Here is a 23,293-nt window from a genome sequence, read left to right as displayed (position 1 = left end):
GGTGTTGTTGCCCAGAGATGTAATTCGGCAGGGGCTTTTGCCATGATTGCACTCTCAAATCCTCCATCAAATCTAAAACTCGGTCCCCTCGTATGTCTGCTGTTGAAAAGCGCAGGTGACATTTTGGGGACAGTTATGAAGTGGAGAAACTAGCCAGTGCAAAACCAGTCCTGTCTACTTGGAAGTAAATTATGAGTTGAGATATGAGCCTAAGAAGAACCTAAAATACCCACACCTACCTGTTGACCCTCCATGAGTGTCTCAAGTGTAGGAAAAACTTCACCTCTAATCCAAATTAAAGTGAGGCTTTACAAATAAAACTGATGAGTGTTGACATCGGGCAGGTTTTTTTTTAAACTTTTCTTTTTCTTTTTTTCCTTTCTGTGAGTGGGAGTACCCAAAGCTTCGGTTGAGCAGGCCTGGAGACTCACGGTTTGGGGTCAGTGTCTATGCCTCTCCAGGGCAATGCATTCACACTCTCACACCTGCCTGTCAAAGGAGAGAGCGGCAGGACATCACAAGAGCAAGGATGAAACAGAAAGAGAGGCCCATGAAAAGCAGAAAGAAAGCACTTCCTCTATTTTACAGTGAATAAAGTTCAAACCTCAACAGAGAGTTATAAATCTGTACAATTACAAAGTATATTATCACTATTGATTCGAGTCAATATCTGCAGTGCCCATGAGGCATTTGTAGTCAATATAAATTTCAACAGTCTTGAAAAGATGATGACATATGCTGACTGAAGTCTCAAATGTAGCTAGACTGCCTCACAGTGGAAGCTATGAGAAGTGCACGTGCACAGACACCATAAGCACACATAGGAATACATCGGGAGAATTATATTAATCAAAGCTAACCGCCTATTGTTAGGACCCTGTTTTTGCTCACACTTTATAATGCACTGGTAATAGTTTTGGTCTTTATTGTAAACATTTATCAGTTCCTGTCAGAGGTTTAGGCTATTTCCAAAGACTTAGTTTGAGACCAACGTACCAACAATAGAAAATATCTTAACAATGGAAAAACTCACATTTAGGCTGAAAAATGACAGAAATTTTGCAAAGCTTTGAGAAAATGTTAACGATAGAAATCAAACAATACAAAAATGAAGTTTTGAAAAGTCTTGAGTGAGTCATTCTCATTAATAAACTTTGTGATATGGTGCTAGTTTACTACTTACCATACTATGCCTTTTACACGTATATAAAATAAGCATATAGCCGAGGTTACCCTGGGTAACCTGAATTCTTTTTCTTAGGAGTAAATCCTGCTGATGGGAATATGATAACACAGCACCAAGGCCAAACCACTTCAAACCACAACAGTCAAAAGTTTTTATTTTGATGTTATTTACATAAGTTTAAGTTAAAACTTCACAGTCAGTATTTTTTGGTGCCATTCTGGAACATAATTCCATATATACACTTCAAAGAGGATAGGTGTCTTCTGGTTTTCTTAGATTAATTAATATATCAATATAAAATATACCAGATTAAAAACGCACATATACCAAGTACAGAAATGTACTCACTGACTTTTCATCTTACCTTAAAGTAAGCTGAAATGTTTCATAATACACTCATTTTCACACTTATATTAGGAGATAGAACCATAAATGCATGAAGATACAAACAAGGGTATGCCATGCCAATGATGCATATTACTACAAAATAAAATTCCTGCAATCAAAAACTGCTGTCAAAATTATGAGCTTAACATTGTGCAGTCAACCCCCTTTTCACCATCTTAGGATGTTACTACATTAATATTTGTTGTACTGTGGCCTCCTCTGACGAGCCATCCTGCAGGGTGCTGCGCTCACTCTGTTCATAAAGTCGGTAATTCTTTAAGTGCCTTCAAACACAGTGGATTAACATCATCAGAGGAACACACCTAGCCAAAGGCATGTAAATGGATTATGTGGATTTACAGTGCTTGAAAAGCGTTTTCTCACTGCCTCTAAGAAGATGTCACACTTCTTGGTGAGTTAATTGGCAGGTAGGAGTTTAATGACGTAACAACACGCCAGATGAGCAAACTATTAGTGCCATACATAGATACAAGAACGTCTGCTTCAACACAAGCCACGCTGAAATCCTTTGGTGTATGGATTCAGTAGTATCTTAAAGTTACTTTGTAAAAACCAAAAAAGTAATATTTAATTTTACAACGTGTGATGGGCATCAAACCAGGAAGCAAAAGCTAAGAAATCCAAACTGAAAATTTTCATGTAAATACAAGAAGGAAAATGACAAACTACTTCCACTTGTCCTTCCAGCACTTCTCTTAAGATCTTCTGCTTATTGGCTTAGTGAAATCCAATCGAAGATACATCCACTCGAGCACTTCTTAATGGATTCAATCCTATATGGTACATATAGTATAATTCACCCTGTTACACCTAAAACCTCCAGCCCTACTATGTGCAGTATAACCCTGATGTCAAATTTTATTACCCAGTGTAAAATGGATTGCTGGTAACTAGGAGTTCATGTTGTGTAAAAAGAGGCAGGCTTATTTGGCATAACAGTAGTCATATGTGTAGCAGATGGATACTGGTTGGCATGATTTAGTTGAGTTGTGTGTCTTAAAAAAAATCAGTGCAACAACAATGGAAGAAACAGAAGCAAATAGTTGAGTCCAGGCAGTCGAGAGGCGAAGCTTGTTACATTACAGTCGTCACTGTAGCAACAGTAAACTTTGACACCTGGTGCTCTGTAACCTTGGCTGTTGGCCTGGCTACAGAAAGACTTGTAGGAACATGACTTCATCACGCCACCTGACAAACAGACAGAAATAGGTATAATTTGCATGTATTTCGCAAGTGTCTCACATTAGCCAATCGTGTCCCAAGGTAAATCAGTCATGGTGCAATGAACACATGGTGTCTTAATTAAATAAGGATAATCACTGGGTTAGGACAACAAAGCTCTTCATTCTCTGAAAAAGGTCAGACCCCCTGCTGACTCAGATATATTTTTCAAGACAATAGCCTGTTTTCTATTAAACATGTAAAGACTGAAACCCTAAAGATGCATTTTCTGGTTTTATTTCTAAAAAAAATGTGAGAAAGCTATTTGGCTTTTAAAGAAAAGGAAAGAAAAAAATAGAAAAGGAAAAAAAAAACTGGCACTGTTAGACTTACTGTCATGGCCGACCACTACAGCACAGGCATCAGAGTAGCTGGGACAAGATCTGGAGCCCTGCCGATTGCAGTCATCATTATTGGAGCCCATGCAGGTGTAGCACCTCAAAGCTTCACCTGAATAAAACAGAGAAGATAAAATGCTACAGCACACTTTTGCACAGCATCACAGTTGCTCTGTGGAACAGTTGCAAATTTTATTTTTATTCATTTTATTATAAAGCAGAACCTAGTTTAAGCAGTCTGGTATACGTTTTTCCACCAAATAATAATAAAATAAAAAGATGCATTAACAACATTACATGTTCAGACCTCCCACTATATTGCCAACCTGCTGTGTCCCTTCTCCGATCTGTCTTTTCAGGCTGTAGCCCCCAGACACTGGAATGACCTGCCTTCGACCCTACATGTGGTTGACTTTGTGGACTCTTTTAAGACGCAGTTCAAGACTGTTTTAGTCAGGAAAGCTTTTGGATGCTGGTTTTCTGTTATTTTATTAATGATTATGTTGTTTTATTGCACCCATTTTATGTACAGTGCCTCATGATTTTTTGTCTGTGGAAAACACTTCATGAATAGACTTCACTTGCTGACTTCTGTCGAGGCACAAATTGTCAAAGCATGTTAATTGGGGTTGAACGAGAAAGAAAAAAATGGTTCTCTCCTTCCCCAGTTCCCATGTCAAAGAAAAAGATGAAGAACACCCTAGTAAACCCAATATTTTACAGATCTGTTTATCATGTGCATGATAGAAAAAGAGTCACTGCATGCCCTGTAAGACGAACGACAAAAGGTCATATGAAAGGTTAAATATGACTTTTGGGATATTGAGTGAGTCTACAAGATAATAAAAGCATTGTGTAAAAATAGTCCTTATACTGTTTTAATTGATCCGATTTAATGTTGCTGCTGCCATGTTTAATATTCTCATATCTGGGATAATTACTGGTGATTTCTAAGACAACCAGCTTGAATTGTAGATAACTCGGCGGTCTTTTTTATTACAAATTCCATACTTACATTTGTTAAGTTAATGCAGTGTCCATGAGGGCCTGGCCCAGAACCTGTAAAGCCCGGAGGAAACAAAAGCTTCTCTCAGTGCTCCAGCTGTGGAGCGTGAGCAGATGAGTAAGTAAGCAAGTGTCTGCAAGAGCTTTAACTAATGTTTCTATTTTTCAGTACAGAGGATGTAACTGATGAGCATTCATGCAAAAGCCTTGTAAATTTCTGATGTGTGAAGTTGTTTTGCAACACACAGTCTAAATTAAGGAGCGAGCACTAATTAATCTCTTCCTTATAGTCCCAAATCAACCCGAGTTACACTAATTTAACATTTATTATAAAAAAACAAAACAAAACAAAAAAACAAAAAACATCTTTTTAAATTTCAGCTAATGCCTAAGGAAACCAGATCAGCATGTAAAACTCAAACGGCTCCTGTCTACTTTCACTCATTAATCCAGACCTCACTCCCTCTCGACAGCTACGTTCTACCAGTGAAGACGCCTTGTGTTACAACCAATACATGAGACTAAATCACTAGCTAGACTCTTTTCCTTTGTCGTGCCACGATGGTGGAATGATCTCCCAAACTCTGTCCGCTCTGCAGAGTCCTTGTCTACTTTTAAGAGGAAGCTAAAGATTCAGCTCTTCATGGACAACTTCAACAGTTAGTTTAGCAACAAACATTATGGTATTAATTCTTTGTATTTTATATAGATAATATTGTGGGGTGGGAAGGGAAAAAACAAAACAAAAACAAACAAACAAAAAAGCCTGTAGCAGTTCATATAAGGACCTGAGTCCAACTGGACAGTCCACTAGCACCTTCCTATGATGTCCTCTACTGTTTGATTTTGTGCTTGTGTTGTTCTCACTCATATGTAAGTTGCTTTGGATGAAAGCGTCTGCTAAATTACTGTAGAGTAGAATAGAATTGAAAACACTCACATAAATATTTTTCTTTATCTCTACCAAGGAATAAGCATATACTTAAGAAATAGCTGAACTTTGAAATACTACAGAATTATGTGCTTCCTTTTAAATCATCCAATCCTCCCTAAATTCTATCCAAGCAGCCCTGAATGCAGCCTACTAAGAAGATCAGGAGCTGGAGTCACCAAACACTTCAAAGTTGTCTGCCCTATAGCACATCTCTTGTACTGGCCATCAAAATAACTTCCGTGAACTTCAAATGTCTTGACAGACTCACAAACCTTTGTTTCCGGACAGATACAGGCCAGAGAGACGGTGTTTGAAAAAATCTAACCAGTATGTCACTTTGACAAATAAGTATCAAGTCAGACATTGAGGTCTCCTGTTGATAAAATTCCAACTTTGACATTAAAACTATCAAAAGAGAAAGAGAAATGTAACTTTATAAACTGATTTTTCATTTGCTCACGTTCTTATCTATGTGATGAGAAATACCTTCTGCAGTTTGTAGATGACCCCAATATTTCCACACTGCACAGCTGGTATACGCACATGCTATTAAGTATTAGCCTTCAGGCCTATTAAGAGATTAGCTGCTGGCGTTGCATGCTAGTTGCAGTTTAGGATGATTGGGTGAAGGGAGGCAAAACTCAACAGAATCACGGCAGAAATTAACATTAAACAACAAACAATACTTACTTTAAGTTCCAATTATAAGTTGCTAATGGTGAACAGAACATGTATCTAATATGAAACATGCCAAAATTTTTCATGGAGTAAAAATTGCTGTTTTGTTCTTGTTTCCAGCATTTACTCTGTATATGTCAGAAGTTAGAGCTAGATATCTATTCATCAGTCTCCTGTCTCTCAAGAGGAGACAAATGCACAAAAAAGATAGAAAGGTAGAGGAGTGCCTGAAGAAAGATGCCAGCCAAATGACAGATGGGCAACTACTGATCTTATCAAAGAAAATACTCTGTGTGTGTGTGTGTGTGTGTGTGTGTGTGTGTGTGTGTGTGTGTGTGTGTGTGTGTGTGTGTGTGTGTGTGTGTGTGTGTGTGTGTGTACATTAAAAAGAAGTTTTTACCGTTTGTTGCCTGCTGGACCAAAAACATCAATAGCAGCAAATACTGGGCAGCTCTCATGGTGCTGGTGGTCCTCGCTCCTCCTGGTCACACAATAAAAAGCAGGGTGTTTGCTCCTTAAGTCCTCACAGCTTAATCTAGGTTATCAAACAAGCTAATATCTACCCCTTCACTGACCATGAGATTACCAAACCCTCCATAAGGACCTTTAGGCTGTGCTAAGTAATAATAGCTGCTTCCTCAGCATGGATAGGCAAAAGACTTACACCATCCTGAACCTTTAATGTTCACACATTGCTGTGGCCACACCCATCAAGAATCTGGCTGTTTCCTGTCTTGCTACTTTCCATACTTGCTTGTATCACTCTGCTGCATCAGAATTTATCAACAAGAATATTAACTGGCAACTTACTTGGTTAATTTGCCACAGGATGGTAATGTATATATTTTTGCCTATATCAAACTAATATGTGACTTGTCAAAAAAGTGACTGAAAATAAAAGTTGCACCCATATGAACTGAGCATTTGTCGAGATTAGCTCAATATAGAAATGAGAAATTAGAGACAAAAGCTGCAAGAACTGTGGTGAATTTTTACAAGTCTGTCTTCATTACAGTGAATTAGTGTTAGAATACAAAATACTGCAATAACAAATTTGTGAAAAAACTGTTTGCTTTAATCATGTAAAACCTTCATTACCAAACTTTTCTGATGTTACATATCTTCTACAGCCCTGTCAGATAAGATGTTTTTCAATGACACCAGTCATTGTATCAAACTAGATTCTCTCCAACTTAATTTTCATCCAAAGTTTTTAAGAACCTTTTAATCGACAAAAGATTGAATTATATTGAGATTAGTATAAAGTCTTGTCTTTATATTTTATATTCACAAAGCAACCAACAGAGAAACAGAGGCTTGGTTTTGAAACATCAGTGTTAGCAAGCAGACTAGCCAAACTTTTGGCGGTTCCTCCTTTTATACCCAACCCTGTTACCCTCACCTGTTATAGAATAATTTGTTGTTTGTATATTCAGCTTTTTTTTTATTCACTAAATACATGTTTGGTTCTCATGTTTCTTAAAATGCAGAGACTGATGTTTTTAAAAAAAAAAAAACCGCTCAAGACCTACCTTTTTAGTTTAGCTTTTAACTAAGTTTTAATATTCTTATATCTATTCTTCTTTTAATTAATTTGATTTATTTATATATTTTATATATTTATTTACATATTAGTATAAATTTTATTATTTCATTATTTTTGGATGGATTTTACTTTTGTGTCGTTATGACTCCAGTTCTCAATCAATCAATCAATCAAACTTTATTTATGAAGCGCTTTTCCAACATAAAATTTGTAACTCAAAGCGCTTTACAGTTTAAAATCAGACATTAAGGAAACACACAGACAGACACATTATATAAAAAGATACCTTCAACCCCCCTTTTTAGATACATCTAAATGAGAAAGCTAAGTGCAGACGGTTCTCTCCTCATTGGGGTCCTCTTCACCGAGGGCTGCCCCTGCTCTGACTGCTGGTGTTGCTGTGGTGGTTGTCCCTGTCTGGTGGGTCGGGATCCAGCATTGCAGCCTCACAGTTGTGGTGTGGGTCCTGTCTGCGCCGACCCAGGTGGCTCCCCGGTGACGGCCTGGGTGGTCGTGGGTGTAGCCCTTTGTGTACATGCACCCAGAGGATATCGCTTCTTACCTGGTGCACATGTACCTGGCCATTTGTCTTCTTTTAACTATTACAGAGGCTAATAGGGCACGGGTGAGGGTGGTTGTTGGTGGGGGTAAGGGGACTGTGGATGTATGTGTGTGTGTGTTTATCTTTTTGATGTAAACCAATTTGTATTGTTTTTTTAAGCATGAAAAGTGCTTTAGAAATAAAGTTTGATTTTATTTGATAATTAGCTCAGATAATTAAATATTTTATTTTTGTACATGTTTGGAAAAGGCCCTGCGATGGACTGGCGAGCTGTCCAGGGTGTACCCTGCCTGTCGCCCAAAGCCGGCTGGGATGGGCTCCAGCTTCCCTGCGACCCTGAATTGGAATAAAAAATTAGATGAATCAGAGAGCTTTCATTTAATATAAATGGTCCATTTGAAGTTGCAGTGTTAATCTCTAATATTAGGATGAATGATTTCATGAAAGGACAGCATTTTAATATTTTTCCAAGTAGGCAGGTTCCAGTTTATATCATGGATTTAGTTTTCCATGTGCCTGTGTGAGATTTCTCCTGGCCCGATGCATGTGAGAATAATTGGTGATTTTACAAGGGAAGTGTGTGCATAGTTGGCAGTTTCTCTCCATCAGCCTTACAATAGATTGGTGACCAGTTCTGAGTTTATTCCACCTCTCCTCTGCTGACAGCTGGGACAAGATTCAGCTTCCGACTAATTTAACAGCATAAAATTGTTATAGATTATGGCTATATGGGCATACCAAACAAAAAACACTAAGCAAATTACTTGTTGAAGAACAAGGGAGAAAGGAGGCAATAAATCTTCCCATCCCCCACCAGTGTCCCTAAGTGTATTATGGCATAATTTGCAGACCTTTATTTTAAAATTCCACTTGATACTTGACACCCACTGTCTAATATCTCACATAACATGGAGGGCCATTTGACTTTTAAAGGGCGTTTAGAGAAAAAAAAGAAAGAGAGTAAACATTAAGCTTTATTGCCATCTTTTATTGCACTTTGTAAGCTGATGCTGTACAGTAGCTGTGCAGAGAAGTTACTCATCAGTGTGACAAACGACCATTGCAAGATTAGGACATATTCATTCAAAATTAAATGACTCCTGGTCACAACTGAACACAGTCACGATTAGTTTGCTTTATATCAAAATAAATCCAAAAAATAAAGATCCACGATTTCATCAAAAAAGCTATGACAAGTATGAGAAATATATCTACATGGTTACATGACAGCAGCAGGGTGAGGATGACAGAATAACTATATCAAAAATGCAGATCAGTCTTGGAATATCCTACAGTACAGTATATACAAACGTTAACATAAATTAGTTTTTTCCTCTCTCATGCAAGAAGTTCTTGTGATAGTTTGGGCTCTGTTAGAAGTGTATCTGCATTACATGAATATATTTAAACCTCTGGTACTCATTTCCAAAATCTATCTTGCATCAAGAGGAGACAATAAGAGGAGTAGGTAAACAGTCTTCTCCCTCAGTGGCTGTCATGGCAACATCATAACACATAATTTAACCCACTAATAACGCTTGTACTGTCTCATTATCATACACACACTCATACATACAGACGCACTCATAAGTGATATGATAGATCTTCTAGAACTTTAAACCAGACCTCCAAAGTACAATACACTGACGCATCACAAATGTACAGAGTAATTAAGAGGAAGTCATTCTCTTCTGTACACACAGATCCCGTAGGAAGTCATATCCCAAGACCTCTTCGGCCTTAAATGTCCATGATTTCTTGGAAGTGTGTTCCAATTAATTTTCTATCCACCAGTTTTTTGTGTGTGTGATTTGTTGTGGTTTTGGCTGCTAACTCTTCCCCATCTTGGCGATCAGCTCATCACAGATCTTTGTCAACTCTTCAATTTCTTTGTTCTACAAGAAAAAAGATTTCAGTTTTTAAAAGTGGATATTATATATATTTCTTCTGTTTTTCTATTTTTTTGTTTCTATTTGCTAACCTTTTGCTCCAAGGTGCGCTCCAGTGAGTCAACCTTCATCTGCTCCTTCCTCAGACTGGCCTGGTGGGCAGCTTGTTCCTGCTTGGCCTTGCCTCGTACTTGAGCTATCTCTGCATTAGCTCTGAAATGTAACGGAATGAGAATCAAGTCACAAAAGAAGCTAAATGCTGCAAAGCTAAAACAGAATTATTCCATACAAATGTCTGTTAAATTAAATACAACTGGCCTATGGAAAGAGGTCTATTTCTGAAATTATTCCAGTCACTTGTGGAATAACAATGATGAGTATATGGGGAGTATATACTTTACATATACAGTCATCCTAAATTGTATCCATTCACTCCCTTTAAAGAAGGTAAAAAACAACTGAAAAAAGTAGCAATAATTCTAAAAGAAATGTATGAAAATCATGATGTTGTTTTTTAATTGTGGTTCAACAGAAATATATTTTTTAAAAGCAAATGTGATAAACTAATATAGTTTAAGTTTATGAGTGATTTAAACTATATTTGTTGAGCAATCCTTTGAAGTAATCACTGTAATCAAGTCTTTTCTATAACTCTTAGTCAGATTTGAATCTGAGGACAGGAGTTTTTGGGCCTCTGCTCATTAGAAAAGTGCTCTAATTTGTCTGGGACCATTTTGTTTGTTTTTAACAATTCCTTTCAATTACATTTAATTCAAAAGCAATGTCTTACTTCACTAAATTAAAATTAAGCACATTTTAATTTATCATTACTTATTTCTGCCTCTAGTTATTTTAGCGACTATTGTGAATTTTGCCATTTCTTTAATTGAAGAATATGACTGTTAAACACTCACTTGTCTAGTTTTTCCTCTGCATGGATCTTCAGGGCTTGATATCGCTGCTCCTCCTTGCGCACCCTAGACAGATACTCCTGAGCGCATTTCTTCAATACCTCTTCATTCTGAACATTAGGAATTTGAGATGTCTTACAAAGCTCATCTTACTGGAAAAATACTTTTAACCTGTGATAAACTAGTGTGTTACCTTGCGGAAGCCCTCCAGCACATCTTTCATTTTCTCATAACGACGGAAAAGGTCGGCCAGAGACTTTTCTACTGAGTTGAGGTCAGCCAAGGCTTGGTCCTTCTCCATGATCAACTGCTGTATCGTGTGATGAGACAGTGATTTCTCTTTTTGGTCGTCTTCTGTTGGACACAAAAATATATCCTAATTCATGATTCTATCCGCTAAAGAGTGCACATACAGTTCTGAAACCTTCATCAACACAGGAAACATAGAAACGTTGACTTTTTGACAATAAATCCACATGGATTTGTGAGTTAGTATGATTTAACATTTTATGCAACACTATACAACAATATGGGTTTCTGTTAAGCTGATGTAACATGCAAGTAAAAACACTGAAGAGTGATGAGAAAAGAGAGCTGCCCATCATAAAGACTGCTAATTGCAAATTGCTTTTGAGTGACGTAGTGGTTAGAACTTTGTCCTCATAGCAAGAGGGTTGCTGGTTTGAGCCTCGGCTGGGGAGGGGGGCGTTGAACAGTGACCTTTCTGTGTGGACATTGCATGTTCTCTCTGTGTTAGGTCAATTTATCACTTATCACTTGTAAGTTGCATTTTTATAAAGTGTCTGCCATATGACTGCAGAATAGAATAGAATAGAATAGAATAGAATAGAATAGAATAGAATAGAATAGAATAGAATAGAATAGAATTTTATATCCAGCACCTTAGCATATCAGCCCACTCTCAAATTTTTATTCTATTACTAAGTTAAATAACCAATCCATTTAAATCCCTAAAGCTGCTTGGGTGGCTTAAGTAATGATCTTCAGTCACTGGTAAAGTAAAGATGTTCACGCACAGGTTTCTAGTGCATGTGCACATGTCAAATCTATGACATTATAATTATTATGAGCAACTTAGAGGTGAATACAATCCCTAAATTATCTGGTTCTTTAGACCCACTGGGAGAAAAGAAAACCTTGGCCTATGGGATGTAAATGCAACAAAATGGACAAACACAAGTCACTGGATGAGATGAAGAAAGTCAGCAAATCTGCTTCCCTCTTTGATGGATGGATGGAGAGATGGGAACTGACAAACAAGCGAAGGACAATTCTGCGTTACTCACCTGGCATGCCTGTCAGGGTTATCAAATTGTAAGGGGGCAACAATGGGAGCAGAAAAAAAGGGAGTGTGTTAAGTCAAGCTGGGAGGGACATGTGAGAGAGCCGAGTGTTAGACATGAGCAGACAGATTTTTCTCCTTAGTGGCAGCGCTTTGATGAGGGCAAGAAATTAAATTAGATTGCAGCAAAAAGAAAAAGAAAAAAAGACATTCAAGGGTGTTCAGAGGATGTAAGTGAGAGCAGGGATAAAGCAGAGTGAGCATATTGTGAAAATTCATCCAGAAACATTAACCTCGTTTGGGTTAAAGTGAGTTCTTTCTCCTCCACTGACATAAGTTCATATTTATGAAACACAAATGCAAACATACAGCACAGCTTGCTTTTTGCCGAGGATAAAGAATACTCAACCATTTGAAATCAGTGCTGATGGAAAGAGACTCACGAAGAGCATACCATGTATAACAAAGTGCAAGTTTTAAACGTAGTCGCTTTTATATATAATCAATATACAAATAAAACAATACTTGGATTATCTAGGGACAGGAAAACTTTTAGCATGTACTCACCTATCATCTGAGCGATTGTCTTCTCATACTCAGCAACAATCCTCCTATGGATGACAAATCATCAGTAAATCATCAGTATATGACTGGAGTTATATCAGTGTGTAAGAAACTTTTTTAAGTGTGCACATTTCTAAATATATAACATTTTATACAGTTCATAAATTTGCCTCCAGCCACATGTTTATTAAGATGGCTTCATGAAAAAATATGAAAATTGTGAAATTGTGAGAATACTTGCAATATCCGCTATGTGTCTGTATAAGTATTTTTACTGAAAAATGCTAAATGGTACTTTTTAAGTTTATATTTGATTACAATCACACATTTACACATATTGGGCAGAAAGAGGATTTTAAGGATACATTTCCATCTCTTTTTTAAAGATGCATTTTTATTCTTTAGCCTTTCCTGATGTGCAATAATTTATTTTCTTTTATGTTCTGTGTTCTTTACTTCTATTTGTATTTCTGTTTACCTATGACGTTGTGTGTGCCTTTGTGTATTTTTGTCCAGCACGCTGGCTAACAGTTTTCTGTTTTTAGATGCACTTTATAAATAAAGTTGCCTTACCTTTTGCCCCATAATCTACCGGGTAAGTATTTCTAACAGAACTAAGTTCAATCTGCAATTTATCCTGCCACTTCAAAAACATGAGTTTTCTGAAATTGGCCCAAATTCCAAGCCCATCTCTCACTCTCATTTGGACCTTTGCTGGCATCACAGCAAAACAGGTGCTCTGTCTTTGAAAAAATGGCTGCCAAACCAAGACGCAGGCAGCTGCTGTATTTGCACTCATTAGAATTTCTTTGGAAATTTTCTTGTTCTGCTTCTTGAGTTGTTAGAAGCTTCCATCAATCTGTCCTAAAGCGTGATTGTGCACTGTAGTAAGCTTTGTTTTGATAAAAGCAGGTTGCAGGAGCTTAGAGGATTGATTAGCCTTGCCATTACCCTTAGCCTCTTAGCCCCTCCTTATCCAAGGCTCGATCAGTCAAGTAAGGTAAGCTCTGTCTTATCCACGCTAAGTGAACCAGCTGCACTCACACCCACCACCTGCTGACAGAGAATAAGTGCTGCTTTGTTTTGTTTCCTGCTCTCAATCTGAAGCCATTATCAGAAATTGGTTTGTGAATCAGTTTAATAAATGCCCTTTTTAGCTTGATGTCCCACTTTGTTTTTTGTTCATGTTCTAAATGTTTAAAAGTTTAAAGTTCAAAGCATCCTGCCTCATTTAACTTTTTAACTGGGAAATCTACATATAGGTGGACCTAATGATTCATCTCCACTAACGTTTGTCCTGATACCCGGACTCAGACTTCTTTAACTGGCTCTCCACTCTGCAGTTAAACATGGCTTTGTTTGACAGTTTAAGTAAGATAAACCAATGGAAAGGTTAAAAGGGGATCATGGGTGGAGTCTGACCACACTAAGTATCTTGACATACTTCCATTTCGAAGAAATACTAACAGATTTAATGTCTGTGCTGGGATCTGACTGAAATGAAAGCAACAGCAAAACCAGTGTGTCTCTACTTACCTCATTTCCACCACTTCTTGTCGACTGTCTTCATACTTCCTTTGCCACTCCAGTACTTCTTTCTCCTTTGTCACAATCTGTGGAGGGTGATCAAATTGGTAAATAAAGTAAAAAATGTAGGATGAAGGTGCCTAATGCAGATATAAATTATAGTGCAAAAGAAGCCATTTTGAGGGGTACCGGTACCTCCTCTCGTGCTATTCCCAAGGAGTGGTCCAGGTCTCTGGGTAGATGAGGACTCTCCCCTTCAATGTAGCTGCTGCTGTTGGTGGTAGTCCTGGCATACAGAGAGCTCTTGGTCACAGTGCTCTGTACTGAAGACGGCATGTCTCTGTGCTGCTTCCAGGAACCAAAGGAGAGGAGGGAAAGGAACGGAAACATGACCAGTTACCCACCAGACAGAGTCACAGACAGGACAATCTCGCCATCAGGCTCATGCGCGCATTCTTCAAAGGATTGTCTGAACCCAACCACAAGGCAGTGTCAAACTTTATATAAAAAAAAAAAAAAGTGGCACACAGCAAAATCAGTATGCAAATGAGGCAAGCTGGTGATGTTCCTGAAGACTTGGTCAGCCGCCACATGATTGGATGGAACAGTCTTCATTGCCACTGTATTAGCCATGTAAATGGCTGATGGTGGCTCCAGCTGAGCGGTCATGGTCACCTGCTGCTTGCAGGAGCTTGACTGTAATTGGATCCAGGCAAGACAGAGGGAGGAAGGGCAGCAGCTGATCATATACAGGAGCAGACTGGGCAGCAAAGGAATATTGTTAGTCTCTTGTTATTGCATGTTGCAGCTGTAAACTGGCCTTACCTAATACTTGTCACTGAAACCTGTAGGGACATTTATCCAGTCATTGTACCATTAGAAACACTATAATGGGAGGGTTAACCAGGGGGTGGGCTGTAAGAATAAGGATTCAGTTTGTGGGAGTACAGCAACCAATAACTACAATGAAACAGTCCACACATAAGATGCCATAAATGAAACCAATCCATTCTCTACAGCCATATATTGTCCTAAACCTTTTTTTCTAAAAGGCTTTAGTCCCCCCCTTTGGTAGAGCTGGATTATGGGAGGATTTGATGAAATCATGGGGGTTCACAGAGGACCAGGAGACAGAGAGTCAAATGTTTTGTCTGGCTGGAGAACTAATAACATTATTGTGTTATATGAAAAGATTGGCCAAACCTTAAACCTCTTTTGTTTTTAATTAGGTACTGATCGGGCTTACCTACTGAGTTTGGGAGGTACAAACATGAACATTGAGCAAATAGATCTAAACATGTAGTAAACATGTAGTACAAAGGTGATTTTACTCCTCATAACTTCTACTGAAAGTTATATATTTTATAGAAACAGTTCCTTACAAGTTCCCTAACTGAATCCCAGATAACAAGCCAAGTAAACTGCAAACACTTTATCACTGCATTTATGTTACCGCAGAGAAAAGTAATGAGCTTGTTGATTTTTAACATGAAGGTACCCTGTGTATGTTCGTCTCTCCAGGACATACAAGGAAGAAGACAAAGTTTTGCTTTGCTTTGTTTCACGAATGAGGAATACTTTTGTCTCATTGCTCATTGTAAAAATAACACCTCCATTGGGAAATGTTTTGGAACAGGTTTAATGGGATTTATGTAAAACTATGAACACTATGAAAAACATAACAGCACCTGGTATTATATAAAAATAGATATGACAAAAGATGTTGGAAGTAACTGCAGAAAACACAACTAGCACAAACACACGTACAAGGAGGAAGTGAAGCTTTGGTTAACACCAGAAGTTAGGAAACTTTAGAACATAAAGCAACCACACTGGTGTCAGACCTTTGGGATCTACTGGAGCTAGAGTTTGCAGTACTGTCTGTAAGTATTTGGACTTTGGTTATGACTAATTTAGGACCTGGACAGTAAAGTGCTGATTTCCAGCCTCTAATGAGGAACATTTAAGCTTAAAATGGGTAAAAATTACAACTCTATCATTTCATGTTTTCCTCCAAACTGAGATTAAAGCATATGTAGTTTATTTGGAATACTGTAGCTTCATTGTTACTTTGAATCTATTGCACTTTGATGCTGAGCCAATGAATCAACAGCATACTATGTAAAATGTGACCAAATACTTGGACCATACTATGATGGGAACAATCACAAGGGTATCGCGTTACTCTTACTTTGAGTAAGGGTGAACCGTTGATATTCCAACGCCGAGTGCTCGGTTTCTTGAGTCGAGACTGTAAAATGTGTGGGACATCACTATGAGACATGAAAAGAGACAGGACTCTCTGCCCTGCTCCAAGTTTTTCCCCATACTCTCAAATGACACAAATCTCCAGATTCATAAAAAAGAAAACCACCTAAACTGAATGCTAACACCTACCTGGTGTTGCTGTTTATTAGTGCTGTTAGTCTGGTAAAAAGACCAAATCATAGACCAAGAATGTGATTGGGGATTTGGGTCAATGAAAGCAGAACACAACCCAGCACATCTGGGAGTGTTACAGCCATATTACGCCTCAGCTTTATTCATTTTGTTTAACATCCCCAGTCACATTTATGCTGATAGGAGCCTCTTGTGAACAGGCAACATGCACGTTGCCACACATGCATAGCAAAGGCGATGGACTAGAAAATGGCACAATATTCTGTATCTCAGTTAACCTTGATAAGATTGCTTCTACTCAGAGTGGGAGCTTGACATATTAAGCCATGTTAGAGATATTATGTGTGGGAGCACAAGAGCTGGCAGGACTGTGGATGGAGAGATACAGCCACCATGTTGAAAAGGCCATGAATTCACAGTTACGCTCCAAACTGTGAATTGGAAGGGAGGGATTGACAGGGTGAGACACACTGATGCACACATTATGGTCCACAGCATATGACCATTTTACTTACACCCTCTTTTCCCTAATTTTGCCCCACTCAAGGTGCATATTCTCTATTACAAACACACTCACCCACACACACTTGCATTCAGCAGGTGCAGGCTGACTCAGCGCAGTACCTGGGGGGTTACAGTGGAGAGGGAGGGGCACTGAGAGATGTTTTTGGCTACTTGCAGAGCCTCTAGTCTCAGGGCAGCAAGCACCAGCTCCTCCTTGGCCGCACACATAAGGCAAAATTTCAGGGGTAAGGGAGGAGGGTTGAAGCCCAAGGATGAGAGAGAGCAAAAGGAAATATAAAAATCTTCAGTTGAGCGCGCGCGTACATGCACACGCACACATACACATACTTGCTGCTTTCTACGTTTTACCCATGGTCATTTTATTTCACGCAGCAAGCAACAAAACTGCGGCCGAAGTAAGAGAGAAAGTGAAAAAATGACAAGGTAGGTTGTAATAAGGCGACACAATGGGAAGGATGTTTGTATAAAAACACACAGTCACAGATCAAAGCCACTAAAAGACCACCAGAGCCACAACCTATGAGATTTAACAAGGTGGGTCGTGTGTGGTCAATAAACACACCTGTAGTTTTTGGGCGAATGCAGTGGGGTTGGTCTCAGCCAGGTCAGGGTCCAGGTACTGTAGGGGGTCATCACACTCAGACAGCCTGTCTAACAAGGGCACGGACTGGTCTGGAGCAGGGGTCTCGACGGGGCCCTGGCTAAGGGGCTACAAGGGTACCAGGAGGTGTAGGGAGAGGGTGGGGAAGAGGGCAAGGGACAGCATGGCAAAGCAAACACTCAGTGTTTGAGTGGCAGCTTTGGGAGTTGATTCACGAAACTCAAGCTGGGAAAAGAGTGTGTGACAGACTGGCTATCTGGAACCAGTGACAAGGCTTTACTGGGTGATGCAGGGCTGAGTCATGGCCTATAAAACAATGCAGCTGGTGCTCTCTCTCCCCATGTGATAAACAATAACATGGTGTAAAATGTTAATGAAAAGAAATCTCAAAGATGAGGAAGCACAGAAATTAAGCTCATTTTCATAGCATTTGCTTTATATACAAGTTGAGTGGCAGCATTGATGAGGATACATGTCTTACCTGCTCATCCCTTTCTGTGCTCTGTGTTCGGCTGAGTGACTCGCTCTCTCTCTTCTTGCCTTTGTCCCCAACAGAACCTTCAGGACCGGGCCGCATGCTCAACACTGGTGTCTTCATACCTGTTATCTGTGCCTCCATCTCCTCGAAACTCCTGCACATAATGGAAGGAACAGCGTGACTGCTGAGTAAAGAGGGGGGATGATATGTAATGTACTGTATATGATGGATGGCAGTGTTAATGAATATGTTGCTGAAGCAGCTGGAATGCATGCAGAATGCATTCCTAATCACTGACGTTTACTTTTAGCAAACCAGACAGTAAAAAAGAGGCTGAAAATTACAGTGAAATTCAACTCACATACAAGATTCATCATATTATGCCACAAAACACCTAATGTTTTTCAAAAGAATAAAAACAAGAACAAAAAAAATAATGAAAAGAAAAAAAAAAGTAAGGTATATTTTACCCTGTACAGGGAGAGCTGGGCTCAGATCCATGCGCACATGTATTTTTGGTCAAGTTGTCAGAAACTGAGTCGAAATTCAAGTACAAAGATGGCTTCTTCATAGAAAGCGGCTGTAAGACACACAAGTTTTGACAAAAATTTGTTTTTAATTTAGCCTTTTACATACTGTACAAAAAATGTACTAATTATAAAAAGAATATGGGAACACACAAACTCAACCAAAGAAAAAAATCATTGAATAACTTAAAATACTCACTGGGGACGAGGTACCGATCTTCTCCATGTACTCAATTTCATAGTCTTGCACTAAGACAGACAAACAGACAAACCTGTAAGTTAGAGAATACAGATCGGAGAGACACATCCACCAGCGCTGACATCTGGTCTGATGGGATCAGAGGCTGAGGCAGGACTGTCTGCTTTGTTTCATCTATGACCCAGATGGGTTGGGCCAGATAGCCTCTGGGAAGAGGTTGACTCCTCTGGCGGTCAGAGGGCAATAGAGAACTGGGCCAATAGGCTTTTTTTACAGCCACAAGAAAAATCAATAACACCGCCCTATGAATAAAAACAAAACTGCGGACTGCTGTACATGTGCATTTATCCAAACATAGGCTTTGAATTTACCTGAACATCGCCCATCTGTGGTATGCTTTGATGTGTCTTAGCAGTTACATGAACAACAGGTCAAACAGTAACGCCTCACCTGGAGCCTCCTGAGGGAGGCTGTTCTCTTTCATAAAAGATGCAATATCAGACGGTTGAAGGAAATCTTGTTGGTCAGAGTTGAAATCTGCATCCACATCATGCAGAGTCGCCCACTTGTGATTGGTTGAGGACGCTAACTTCTCTTCATCTGTGGCATGATCATCCTGTAGGTGATGGGAGGGAGATTCCTCTGCTGATGCAGGGTCCTGCACCACAAAAAGGTAGCAGAATGAGACAGCTGAGGGTCAGATGGAAGGATGGGAGAAATGCAGAAAATGCAACTAAAAAGAGCAAAGTGCAAAAGCGGAAATATGGAGCATTAAATACACACCTGTGATGTATCTGATAATGGGGATTTCTTTGGTGACCTCTTCACTCTGAAAGTATTACTAAGGGGGGGGAAAAAAATCATCTGTCATAAAAGTCCACTCCCTCAGTTTAATTAACAACTCGAAATTAAATCCAGCATCCAGTCTTAAAACAACTTAACATATATATTCATGATGATTTGTAAAATTGTGTAAAATAATGTCGCACTTTCATAAACTTGGAGCACCATTTCCACTTGTGCATCAATAATACTCACTGTGTAAGTGAAGTGAACAAAATAATGAAATGTTTGTGATGAGGCTTGGCTCTATAGTTAGTAACTGTTCAATGAGGATGATGGCAAATTAATATATGTTTCATTAACAAATATCTTAACCAGCATCACTTGATATGCAGTTAAATGGTTATAATATTGTCAAAGAAGTGAAAACTGTTAAAGCAAATTTTCAACTTTTGGATCTGTAGTCCTTTATGTTTTATGCATAGGTTTTATAATGTGCATGCTCCGAATATGTTGTGTAATCTTGAAACCAAATCACAATCATTTGCAGGTTGAATGACCTTTTTTTTGCTGCCTGTTATATTTAATGTAAAATTTAAATCTCTTACAATATTTCAGATCCACAGGAAAAATTTCCAGCTGTGGAACTTCTTTGTAATGCCTGAATAATTAGAAACAATGAACACAAGAGGGAGCACAAGCACCTCCTTTGTCACACCATGGTGTAAGTAAATGGAAGGAAAGCATTACATCAGCCACAGTGGAGGGATGAAAATATTCACTTCCAATTGGAACTATCATTTTTTGCTGAGTGGCTTGTTCAAAACAATATACTAAATTCTCATCTGAAAATTTGTAACCCGCCAAAGCAGCAACACCATAGATATGTTAAATGTCACAGCACATCATTATTTAACACTGATGTACCTACTTCTATTGGGAAGATGAACCCTTTCCAAACTGCTTTTGAATAAACACTTATGTACTAATTCACTATTCAGCGTTACCTTTTAAAAATGTCTTTCAAAAATACATTTTTAGTACTTTTTTTTTTTTATTATTATATCAGCAGTTATTTTCATCATTAAAGGAGTGGTCTTCCTGTTAAAAGGTACTAAAGTAAAACAAACAAATACACAAACAAAAAAATAATAAATTAATTTGGGCAGAGGGTATAATAGATTATGACGTTACTGTTAATAGGAAAAGAATACAGGTCAGCATGCTGCTTTTAAAGGAGTCACATGGAATAAAGAGGGAAAAGGGGGTCAAAAAGGGTGGATGGTAGTGTTGTCCCTGTACTTACAACAGACAACAAAGAGAGGACACACCCTTGGACTTCCTGTGATATACGAGAATACACAAACACAGGTGACAGAGACAGAGGGCACTGGCACAATAGATGGATAAACCACATAAAAACACAAAGTACTCTAAAATACCCACTGATGAAGGCTTCCTACACGTGCTCTAAGACTGTGGACTGTGGGTGAATGTATGATCTTATAAGTAATAATCTTTGAACTTACGATTTTATAGGAGTTTTCTTCTTCTTGGCTGGTTTATTCTGGTTTTGGTCTTCTAGTTCCCCGATGTTGTCATTGTCATTTTCATTATCGTAGTCATTGGAGGACATCTCCATGGAGGCAGATGCTTTAGGAGGGGAACTGGCCATCTTGTTGGAGGATTTAAAAGGGTCTACGGAGTCATCAAAGGTATCAGGATCAAAGTTATATGATTGCCTGGACATTTTGGGAGAGTTTGAGATACCTTTCTTGGATGTAAATGGATTAAAGTTTGGATCATCCCACTTGTCTGGTTCAAAGTTGTAAGATACTTTAGGAACAGAGATTTCCTCCTCATTACCATTTTGCATTGCAGGAGGGTTGTTATCCAGCTGCTCCACCTGGGCAGCAGGCGCCTTTTTCAGTCCAAGCTTTGGTTTCCTGAGAGGCATCTTGGCACCAGGCTTCTTTCCTACTTTCTTAGGTGGAGGAGAGGCCTGAAGTGATGTCTCACAGTTTTCTTCAGAGTAATCGAACTCCAGTCTTACTGGCTGACGTTTGGGTAAAATAGGTTGTTCTTCAGGGTGTGTGACTGGCTTTTCAAGAAAAGCTGAGGGTGAGGGGTGATGCTGTTCCAGAGCAGGGATAGGGGGGCTCTCTGGAGGGCTCAAAACAGGGCCACAAACGGGATCTTTCCGACCTAGAATGGGGGAATTAGCAATTTTACTGCCTCCAGTCTTAAAGGGGTTAATGTTTTCAAAATTCTCTGGATCCCATTTGTAGGAGGCACTAGGAGGGATGGGAGATTCGTCTTTGTCTGTTAGACATGCAGGAAGATGGACCTCCTCCTGGCACAAAGGTAAGGCAGGGATACCACGGCTTTCTTCTTGGGTGAATTGATTAGTTTCCTCAGGGAGAGGAGGAGGAGTTTCTACCCGGTTCTTCCTTGTTCTTCTGAGAGTCCCTCCAGGACTTGGGGTTGCAGAGCCTCCTTCTGTTTCCTCCTGAGTCTGGAGAGGGCTAGTGGTTCGAGACTTTGCTCGCTTTTTGAGTTCTGGGGTGCTGCTAGATGAGGCAGGCCGAGGGCTCTCAGGGTTGGAGTTCTGTCTGAGGAGAGGCTTCTTCTTTAGAGACCCAGGACGGACTTTTTTGGGTCTGCGTAGTGTCCCCGGGGCACTCTCAGTGCCTACACTAAAGGATTCAGAATGTGGACGGAAACCTCCTGAAACTGATCCATCCAACAAACTAGAGTCATCTAATTCTCCTCCCTGGAGGCTGAGAGAGCGGGTCAGAGTGTGACTTGCTGGCTCAACAGCAAAAAAGTCTATGTTATATGTACCACTAGCAGCAATGGGCTTGTTCTCGTCAAAAGTGGTGGGCAGAGAAAGGGAAGGTGGCTCGGCTTTAGTTACTTCAGAAGGAAGAGTATTCACCGAGGTGTTAGAACCTGCAAAAAAACAGAAGAGATGTAATATCACACAGTCAAATGGAAATCATGGAGGATTGTTGTATGCATTAATTGGTTTGAAGATTTAGGAGTTAGAAAATAAAAGAAAGTCTCTTTAAAAGAAAGGCTGACATTTCATACATTCATTTCTAAAGATTTAAGATGAGTCTCACGGTTGAGGTGAAAATCAGGGAAAAAAAAAAATACTTAAGAGCAACTGGAGGATTTGCATCAGTTGTGCAGAATTCATAGACTGTAAAAGGCAAAATCGCCAGAAAGGTAAAAGTAAAATGCATCTTCGTGCCACCAGATGGCGTAATTTTCCTTTCAGTAACAACACGTTTTTAGCAGAAAGCATGTGAATCTCTATTGGAGCAAAACATACATCTGGGAATAATTTTCCTGCTGCACCTTTGTCATCAGATGTTAACTCTACTCTGTTGGGCTCAGTCGGAGAAACAGCTTTCACTGGAGTTGTAGATTCAGGGGTCTCAAAAGCACCATCAGAGTCGGAGCTCCTAGAACAAAGGATGAGGACATGTTGTGAAAAGGTTCCTGTTTGCTACTGATATCACTTGAACTGTCATAAATTGTGAATATATATTATGACACACATTCTCCAAAAGCAGAGTTTACCTATAAATGAAGCAACTGCTTTTTTCCACATATAACGACTGATGAAAAATCTTAGGGATAACGTACTGTATGTCTGTTTTCATTTCAAATGGACTTCCATGGCACAAATGAAAATGCTGA

At 39.1% G+C, this 23,293-nt stretch overlaps 2 protein-coding genes across 6 annotated transcripts in view; both read right to left on the bottom strand.

Moving 5' to 3' along the window:
* Positions 1–2,600: 2,600 nt before the first annotated feature.
* Positions 2,601–6,228, bottom strand: ly6pge (lymphocyte antigen 6 family member pge; the record flags this gene model as incomplete). Its single annotated transcript, XM_079249176.1, has 3 exons — positions 2,601–2,782; positions 3,149–3,265; positions 6,171–6,228. The coding sequence occupies 3 exons, from the start codon at positions 6,226–6,228 to the stop codon at positions 2,601–2,603; spliced, it is 357 nt and encodes a 118-aa protein (XP_079105302.1).
* A 2,648-nt stretch (positions 6,229–8,876) lies between these two features.
* The window catches only part of tacc2 (transforming, acidic coiled-coil containing protein 2), a 33,289-nt gene continuing 18,872 nt past the window's right edge, over positions 8,877–23,293 (bottom strand). The window contains exons 4-20 of one of the 5 annotated variants that reach the window (XM_079249287.1): positions 22,949–23,055; positions 21,356–22,537; positions 21,115–21,283; positions 19,586–19,643; positions 19,253–19,460; positions 18,803–18,852; positions 18,547–18,656; positions 18,080–18,230; positions 17,560–17,706; positions 17,097–17,189; positions 14,268–14,417; positions 14,082–14,158; positions 12,549–12,592; positions 10,872–11,032; positions 10,682–10,788; positions 9,860–9,980; positions 8,877–9,773 (exon numbers count right to left, since the gene is read on the bottom strand). In XM_079249287.1, coding sequence (XP_079105413.1) covers positions 9,708–9,773; positions 9,860–9,980; positions 10,682–10,788; positions 10,872–11,032; positions 12,549–12,592; positions 14,082–14,158; positions 14,268–14,417; positions 17,097–17,189; positions 17,560–17,706; positions 18,080–18,230; positions 18,547–18,656; positions 18,803–18,852; positions 19,253–19,460; positions 19,586–19,643; positions 21,115–21,283; positions 21,356–22,537; positions 22,949–23,055 — 3,001 coding nt within the window. In that variant the 3' untranslated portion in view covers positions 8,877–9,707. Of the gene's footprint in view, positions 9,774–9,859; positions 9,981–10,681; positions 10,789–10,871; positions 11,033–12,548; positions 12,593–14,081; positions 14,159–14,267; positions 14,418–17,096; positions 17,190–17,559; positions 17,707–18,079; positions 18,231–18,546; positions 18,657–18,802; positions 18,853–19,252; positions 19,461–19,585; positions 19,644–21,114; positions 22,538–22,948; positions 23,056–23,293 lie in introns of all 5 variants that reach the window. The other 4 variants (XM_079249286.1, XM_079249288.1, XM_079249289.1 and 1 more) reach the window with 4 other exon arrangements.

This window comes from Telmatherina bonti (assembly GCF_933228915.1).
Source record: "Telmatherina bonti genome assembly, chromosome: 11".
In the NCBI taxonomy this organism is placed as follows: domain Eukaryota; kingdom Metazoa; phylum Chordata; class Actinopteri; order Atheriniformes; family Telmatherinidae; genus Telmatherina; species Telmatherina bonti.
This window is presented reverse-complemented; position numbering and strand designations above follow the sequence as displayed.